Genomic DNA, 9,082 nt, shown 5'->3' on the forward strand with positions numbered 1-9,082 from the left:
ATGAATATCGAAAATGGGGTACACAACCTCGGAATCCAACCACTTGATGACCTCCTTTTTGACAACCTCTTGCATGGCTTCATTGAGTCTCCTTTGATGTTTAATAGATGGTTTGGCATCTTCCTCCAAATTAATCTCGTGCCATGCAGAATGCGGGGCTTATCCCCCGAATATTCCCCAAAGTCCATCCAATAGCCTTCTTCCTCTTTTATAGCACCGCCAAAGGGGAATCTACCTGTACGTTAGTCAAACAAGAGGAAAGAATAACTGGTAAAGTAGAAGAATGGCCAAAAATTCATATCGAAGATGTGGAGCCAATGGCTTCAACTCCAAGATGGGAGGCTCCTCAATTGAAGGCTTTGTTGGAGGAGTGGTTCTATTCTCAAGATCCAAGGACAATTTGTGGGGCTCATAAGTGTACGATCTCATCCCTTGCAAAGCGTTCACACATTCCACATAACCCGCCATTTCTTCATCATAACAATTGAGCAAGACAACCTCCAAAGTATCATCAACATTCATCACGACACTTGTTTCATCAACAATCACATCGGTCACCAAGTCCACGAAAGAGCACACCTCTTTGCTATTGGGTTGCCTTACAGACTTACACACATGGAAAACCACTTTCTTATCACCAACCTGGAAAGTAAGTTCTCTGGCTTCAACATCAACTAGAGCCTTCCCCATAGATAGGAAGGGTCTCCCGAGAATGATCGACACCTCATAATCAACCTCAGAATCATGAATAACAAAATCCGCCGGGAGAATGAATTTATCAACACGAACCAACACATCATCAATGATACCCAATGGTCTCTTCATGGTACGATCCACTATTTGTAATCTCATGGATGTGGGTCTTGGTTGCCCAATTCCTAAAGTCTTGAAAACCTAATAGTGCATCAAATTGATACTTTCCCCAAGATCACAAAGAGCTTTAGTAAAGTCGACACTCCCAATGGTACAAGGGATAGTGAAAGCACCAGGATCTTCCAATTTAGGATCCATTGAGTGCGTGATTGCACTCACTTAATGAGTCATCTTTATAGTTTCACAATTCATCGACCTCTTCTTTGTCACCAAGTCCTTCATGAACTTTGCATAACCAGGCATTTGCTCCAAAGCCTCAACTAATGGCACATTAATAGATAGACTCTTTGTCATGTCAATGAACTTTTTGAATTGGTTCTTGCCATTTTGCTTGGCAAGCCGTTGAGGGTATGGAGGAGGAGGCCTTGGAATTGGTGCCTTAGCCTTTGGCACTAACGGTTCCGGTATGTCAACAATGTGCTCCCTAGACGGGTGCACTTCCTCATGAGTCTCCTCCACATTGTCATCAATATCAATTCTCACTTCATCATTTGCTTGCACTTCATTACTTGGCATCTCATCTTCTTGTACCACTTGCTCATCATCTACAATTTTCTTTTGACTTGATGTGGTTGCATACCCACTTTTTTCACTCCTTGTAGTAACGTACATGGCATATCCCGTATTGTTCCCATCCTTTGGTTTCACCATCGTGTCACTTGGTAGTGCCCCCTTAGGATGAGTGTTCAAAGCTTGTCAGGTTTGCCCCAATTGAACTTCCAAATTGCAAATTGAAGTGTTGTGAGAGGCTAGTCGAACATCGGAGTCGACATTCTTCTCCATAATTTGTTTGAACATGTTCTCAATTCGTCCCATCTCATTGTTGGAAGAACTTGGACCTTGGGAAGGATAAGGAGGCGGGTTGCTTGGTTGTTGATACATCGGAGGCCTTTGAAAACACGACCCCGATTCCCTTGGTTATTGTTCCACCATCCTTGATTGTTAACTCCCCAATATCCTTGACTATTGCCACTCTAGTTGCCTTGGTTATTTTGACCATTCCGATTTCCTTGATTATTTTGATTGTTCCAATTCCCTTGGTTATTACCACCATTCCAATTACCTTGATTGCTAGAATTTCAATTCCCTTGATTTCCTTGATGTCGCCATTATTGTTGATTCAGGCCTTGAGAGTTGTTTTTCCCCTTGGAAGTTGTTCACATATTGTGCTTCCTCCTCTTGTTCATTGTACGACTCATCTTGATCAAATTCACTATCATCTTGCATATAATTTTCCACACGGTTTTGCACTTGTGGACCCTTTTGCCTTCTCTTGTTTACCATCATACTAACTCCCTCCATTGCATTGACTTTATTAGGACCTTGCACTTGTGGAAGTTGAGCCTTGGCTATTTGATTCATTGTAGTGGTCAACTCAGCAATTGCTTGCCCATGATCATGCAATTCTTTATGCAAGTGAATCACATTTGGATCGCCTTGAGCAATATTTGCTCTACTTTGCCATGCCGATGAAGTATCCACCATTTCATCTAGAATCTCACAAGCTTCCGCATACGACGTTGTCATGAATTTTCCATAGGCAAGTTGGTTGACCACGCATTGATTAGTAGTATTGATCCCCATATAGAAAGTTTGTTGAATCATAGCCTCCGTTATGTCATTGTTTGGGCAATCTTTCACCATAGTTCGGTACCTCTCCCATATCTCGTGCAAAGTCTCATTGGGTTATTATTTGAATGCTAGAATCTCATCTCTAAGAGTCGCCATACGCCCGGGAGAAAAGAACTTGGAAATAAATTTCTCCGCCAATTCATCCTATGTATGGATAGAATGATTTGGCAACCTTTATAACCAATCCAAGGCCTTCCCCTATAGAGAGAAAGGAAATAGCCTCAACAGTAAAGCATCCTCGGAGGCGTTTATCTATTTACTCACCCAACAAGTGTCCACAAACCCCTTCAAGTGTTTGTACGTATTTTGATTCAGAGTCCCAATGAAGAAACTTCGTTGCTCTAACAATGTGTGCATAACATTTGTGATTTGAAAGTTGCCCGCCTGAATGTGGGGCGGGACTATGGAACTTACATATCCTTCATTCGGTAACACCCGGTGTGGAGCCACTTTTGTGGAGGTGGGGGTGGAACGAGAACATTGTCTTGAGGCGGTCGACCTCATCTATTTGCTTGAGGTTCAAGAGGAACCTCTTAAACTTGATCATCTTCCACGTCCACATCCCCCTTAGGCATGTTTCCAATAGGATCATTGTTGTTGAGAGCCATTGTTTCACCTACAATTGTTTCACCAAAAGTTTTGGTAACATGGAAGGAAAAGAAAACAATAAACACACAAAACCAAATATATAGCTAAATCCTTTTTTAACTCCCTGGCAACGGCGCCAAAAATTGATCTCGTCCAAGTCACACCTCTATTCGAGGATATGAAACTGCCAATGCAATAGTAATACCCAACAATATCGGGGTCGAATTCCACAAGGAGAAATATGAATGGGATAAAGAAGTATATATTTTGACTAAGCACGTGAAGTATCTAAATTGCACTTCCACAAATATGGTTTGTTTTTACTTCTAAATTTATGCTAAAGATTGCAATTCTAAAAATATGAAACTAGGAAATATTGTTTTGGTTGTTTTTAAAATACTGTAAAAGGCCTAGGGCTATGACCTTCACCTAGATATTTGCCTAATGGGTTGTATATTTTAAAGCTTGTTTTGTTGGTTGGGGTGTATTATAGCTATCAACACTCAATACCTCTCGGTAAGAGAGATTTTGCCCAATTTGGCTTTCTCAAGTCCAAATGGGTATTAAACAAAACAGTTGATAAAATGTTCAAGTCAGGTTTTACTATCTATAGGTTCAACCCTTTAATTGGGACTATCAATCTCTTGATTTCATCCCAAATTCTTTTTAGCTAAGTTTTCCTAGACTAAGTCTCTCTTTCTCAAGTAGAGACCAAGTCAAATAGGCATGAGCTAATGTTTGCAACAACTAATTCTACAATAAAGAGCAAGAACAATGCTAAATAATAAACACCCAACCATAAACAAGCCATAAAGCAAACACCCATTAGGTTTACACACTAGGGTTGAGTCACAACCCCAGTTAAAAACCTAGCTACTCATAATGGGTAATGAAGAAAATAGAGATTAAAAGATGATAAAACTCATATTCAAAGATTAAAAGATGAAAATCCAATATTAAATCACTAAAGTAAGCTAAAGTTGCCTAAAGCAGTAAGGAAAAACTGCTACAGGAGTTCCATTATTCAAAACTTGACCTAATTTTGTGAAACTAGTCTATTTATACAAACCTGGAAATTTCGAACAAAATTGCCCTCGGAGGTTCTGCGGCCGCACAATTCCATGTGTGGTCCACACTTCACTTGAGTCTTGACAGGAGCTGGATTCTGCAGCCGCACAATTCTGGATTGCGGCCGCATGTCTCTTGTTTTGCGGTCCGCACAAATCTGAGTGCGGCCGCATAGGGTCCTTCTATGGACCTCACAATTCTGAGTGGCCGCGTGACTGACTTCTATGGCCGCACAATAAATGTGCGGTCCGCATTTCCATTAAGCTTGAAATGTTAACTTTCTAAAATTTTCCTCTTGGGTAGCTTCTGCAGCCGCACAACAATTATGCGGTCCGCACTTTGCACTAAAGCTCTGATAGATTCGGGCTATGAGGATGATGCCTTCGGACTATGATGCCTTCGGACAATGTGGTGATGTTTCAGCTCATAAAATGAAAATATGCAGCGGTATCGATCATTTGGCAGAGGGAACATGGGATGCTTAGTCATATGCGAGAACAAAACAAAGCAGCTCTTAGCCTTGTATGTGATGAGGGCGGTGTTTAACCCTATGCTGAGAAAGGTAGTGTTTACCCTTATGCAACAATGGAGGAAATGCTTAGCCTTATGCAAATATAACGGAGATAGTGCTTAGTCTCATGCAAAGTAAGGCAATATTTAGCCTTATGCAATAACGGAGGAAGTGCTTAGCCTCATGCAAATGATGAGGGCAATGCTTATCCCTATGCGGAGAAAGGTAGTGTTTAGCCTTATGCAATAGTGAAAGCGATGCTTAGCCTCATGCAATGTAATGGAGACAGTGCTTAGTCTCATGTGGAGGAAGGCATTACTTAGCCTTATGCAATAATGGAGGTACTTCTTAGCCTCATGCAAAGAATGAGGGCATATGCAGAGAAAGGTATTGTTTAGCCTTATGAGATAATGGAGGTAGTGTTTTTCCCTATGCTGAGAAAAGGTAGTGTTTAGCCTTATGCAATAATAGAGACGGAGCTTAGCCTCATGTATAGTACATGAGACAGTTCTTAGTCTCATGCAAGGGAAGGCAGAGTTTAGCCTTATTCGATAATGGAGGCAGTACTTAGCCTCATACAATTCAATGGAGACAATGCTTAGTCTCATGCGGAGGAAGGTAGTGCTTAGCCTTATGCAGAGAATGAGGGAAGTACTTAGCCCTATGCAGAGAAAGGTAGTGTTTAGCCTTATGCGACAATGAGGCAATGCTTAGCATCTTGCAAAGAATGAGGGCAATGCTTAGCCCTGTATGAAGAAAAGGTAGTATTTATCCTTATGCAATAATAGAGGCGATGCTTAGCCTCATGAAGAGTACGGGAGACAGTACTTAGTCTCATGCAAGGGAAGGCAAAGTTTAGCCTTATGCGATAATAGAGGCAGTGCTTAGCCCTATGCAATGTGATGGAGACAGTGCTTAGTCTCATGCGAAAAAAGGCTGTGTTTAGCCTTATGCAATAATGAGGGCAGTTCTTGGCCCTATGCAATGTGATGGAGACAATGCTTAGCCATATGAGAGGAAAGGGAAGGCTAAATATGAGAAAGAAAAGTGATTCTTAGCTTGTCGCGTTTGTGCTTGGTGACTTTTGTCGGTGTGAAGATAGCATTCTTGTTATATATTCATGGACTTGCTTGCTATGTCCGTTATACCTGCATCCGAAGAAAAATCGTGAGTTTTTGGGAGGAAAGGTTGGTCTGTGCTTTTGATTCCTCATTTGGCCTTTGATCCTTGTCTTGACATTTTGTTCGAGTCACCCTAGGTAACAATGGCTATCATATAAATGAAATTTTCGAAAATATGTATTTGTGATAAATTACTTGTAAGGAATGCATTCATTCAAAATATGTGATGATGTATAAAAGCAAATAACTTCGTTGAACCGTAGACTGTGATTTGCTTTGAGACATTGCAACTTTCTTATCTCCGAATTTTGAGGACGCACTCAAAATTCTGCCCCAGTTTAAATCTATACTCCCGACGATACATTTCTTAGCGATCCTTGATGTAACGAGATTGATGAAAACTCAAAACTTGCCCTGGTTCTTGACCATAGAGGGGAATGAAAATTGTATTATAATGTGACTGAACCCATAGGCCACCTATGTATCCCCACTTAATCGGGAATCGGGTCAAGCATAGTTCATGTTACATCAAAAGAAAGTGCACACATAACTTCAAACATAATATCTCTTGATGACGTCTGAATTGATAGGTTTTGGACATATTTCTCTATCCATCTCTACAAGTATAAGTGCTCCTCCTGTCAGTGCTCGGTGAACCGGTAAAGGCCTTGCTAGTTAGGTGAGAATTTTCTTTTTGCTTCGTCCTAATACGGGAAAATCTACTTCAACACTAATTTCCCCGGTCTGAATTTCCTTGATCTAATATTTTTATTGAAAGCTCTTTCCATTCTATTCTATTAGAGTTGACGATGACACACTGCGTTCATCCTCTTACCTTCAATTACAGCCAATTGCTTATACTGGCTCTGTGTCTATTCGACATCGCTGAGTTCGGCCTCCTGTATGATTCTTAGGGAAGGAATATCAACCCCGGCTAGTATAACAGTTTCAGTACCGTAGACCAGGAGATAGGGGTTGCCCCAGGTTACGTACGAACTGTGGTGCGGTACCCGAGCAGAGAAAATTGTAGCTTCTCATGCCATTGTTTGTAGTTATTACACCATTTCCTTAATATCTTCTTGATGTTCTTGTTGGCAACTTCTATGGCTCCATTCAATTGCATCTTATATTATGTAGAATTTTGGTGCTTGATCATGAATTTTTCACTCATGGATTTCATTAGATCGTTTTTGAGATTGGCGGCATTGTCGGTAATAATTGACTCAAGTACTCCAAATCGACAAAATATGATCTCGAAAGAGATCTTCTACAACCTTCTTAGTCACATCTTTATAAGAAGCGGCTTTGACCCATTTTGTGAAGTAATCTATAGCCACGAAAATGAATTTGTGCCTGTTTGAAGCAGCGGGTTCAATTGGTTTGATGACGTCCATGCCCCTAGCAAAGAAAGGCCAGGGTGAAATCATTGCATTGAGTTTGTTGGGTGACACCCGTATCATATCAGCATGTAGTTTGCATTGGTGGAACTTTTGAACATATTTGATGCAGTCTGTTTCCATAGTCATCCAGAAATACCATGCCCTTAATATCTTCTTGGCCATAACGAACCTGTTCATGTGAGGTCCGTAAGTTCCGACGTGTATTTCTTCAAGTAATCTAGATGCCTCTTTGGCATCGACACGTCACAGTAATCCCAAGTCAGGAGTCCTTCTATACAGAATTCCTCCGCTCTGAAAGAAATGGTTGGCCAATCTTTGAAGCGTGCACTTCTGAGTCTGTGTAGCATTTCCTAGGTATTATCCTTTCTTCAAATACTCCTTAATATCATGAAATCAGGGATTTCCATCAAACTCTTCTTCAACATGAGCACAATAAGCTGGCTGCTTACGAATCTCTATTGGGATATGATCAATGAAATTCTTGTCTGAATGTTGTATTATGGAAGACAAGGTAGCCACCGCATCTGCGAACTCATTTTTAATCCTCGAAACGTGTTTGAATTCTATCTTTGTGAACCTCTTTATCAAATCTTGTACACAATGCAAGTATGGTAATATTTTAGTTTTCTTGGTAGCCCATTTTCCAAGTACTTTGTGCACCAACAGATCTGAATCTCCGATTACCATCAACTCTTGAATATTCGTGTTGATGGCCAATCTGAGTCCCAAGATGCAAGCCTCATATTCTGCCATATTGTTTGTGTAAGGGAATCTGAGCTTTGCGGATTCCTGATAATGTTGACCGACTTTTGATACTAAAATAGCTCCAATGCCCACTCCCTTGAAGTTTGCGGCTCCATCGTAAAACATCCTCCAACTATCGTATGTTTCGACAATATCTTCTCCTACGAACATTACTTCCTCGTCAGGAAAATATGTCTTCAACGGTTCGTATTCTCCGTCTACGAGATTCTCTACCAGGTGATCGGCCAATGCATGCCCCTTGACTGCCTTCTGAGTCGCATAGATGATGTTGAACTCACTTAGCAATATTTGCCACTTTGCTAGCATACCTATAGGCATAGGTTTCTGAAAGATATATTTCTACGGATCCATCCTCGATATGAGATATGTGGTGTAGGCGAAGAGGTAGTGCCTCAATTTCTAGGCTATCTATGTTAGGGCACAACAAGTACATCTAGCAAAGAGTACCGAGCTTTGTAAGGTATGAACTTCTGACTCAGATAGTATATCGCCTGATCTTTTCTACCGGTTTCATCATGTTTCCCCAAGATGCAACCAAAGTTCCATCTAGCATGGATAGGTACAGAAGTAAAGGTCTTCCCAGCTCTGGTGGGACCAGCATGGGCAGCTTAGACAATTACTCCTTGATTTTATCGAAAGCCTTTTGACATTCTTTGGTCTAGATCGCCGCAGCATCTTTCCAGCATGTCCCAGAAAGCTCATCACATCCTTTTTGTTCTTTGGCAGTGGCAAGTCCTGAATGACTTTGATTTTTGACGGGTCTAGCTCAATAACGCGGGGACTGACGATGAAACCCATCAACTTCCTAGTAGGTACTCCAAAAACACATTTTGTAGGATTTAGCTTTAGGTTGTACTTTCTAAGTCGGTCAAAGAACTTCCTCAAGTTTTCTATGTGATCCGAACTCCTCTTAGATTTGATGATGATGTCATCCACGCACACCTTTATTTCCTTATGTATCATATCGTGGAAAAGAGTAGTCATGGCCCTCATGTAGGCATCCCTAGTGTTCTTCAAACCAAATGGAATCATTATGTAACAATATATCCCCTATGGCGTGATGAGGGATGTCTTTTCGGTGCCTTCTTCATCCATCCAAATCTGGTGATATCCTACAAAGTAAT

General features: G+C 41.0%; 1 protein-coding gene across 1 annotated transcript; it reads right to left on the reverse strand.

Annotated features, from left to right (window-relative positions):
• Positions 1-7,586: 7,586 nt before the first annotated feature.
• Positions 7,587-8,108, reverse strand: LOC142163247 (uncharacterized). Its single transcript, XM_075220514.1, has one exon. The coding sequence runs from the start codon at positions 8,106-8,108 to the stop codon at positions 7,587-7,589; it is 522 nt and encodes a 173-aa protein (XP_075076615.1).
• Positions 8,109-9,082: the final 974 nt, after the last annotated feature.

Source organism: Nicotiana tabacum, chromosome 8 (genome assembly GCF_000715075.1).
Source record: "Nicotiana tabacum cultivar K326 chromosome 8, ASM71507v2, whole genome shotgun sequence".
NCBI lineage: Eukaryota > Viridiplantae > Streptophyta > Magnoliopsida > Solanales > Solanaceae > Nicotiana > Nicotiana tabacum.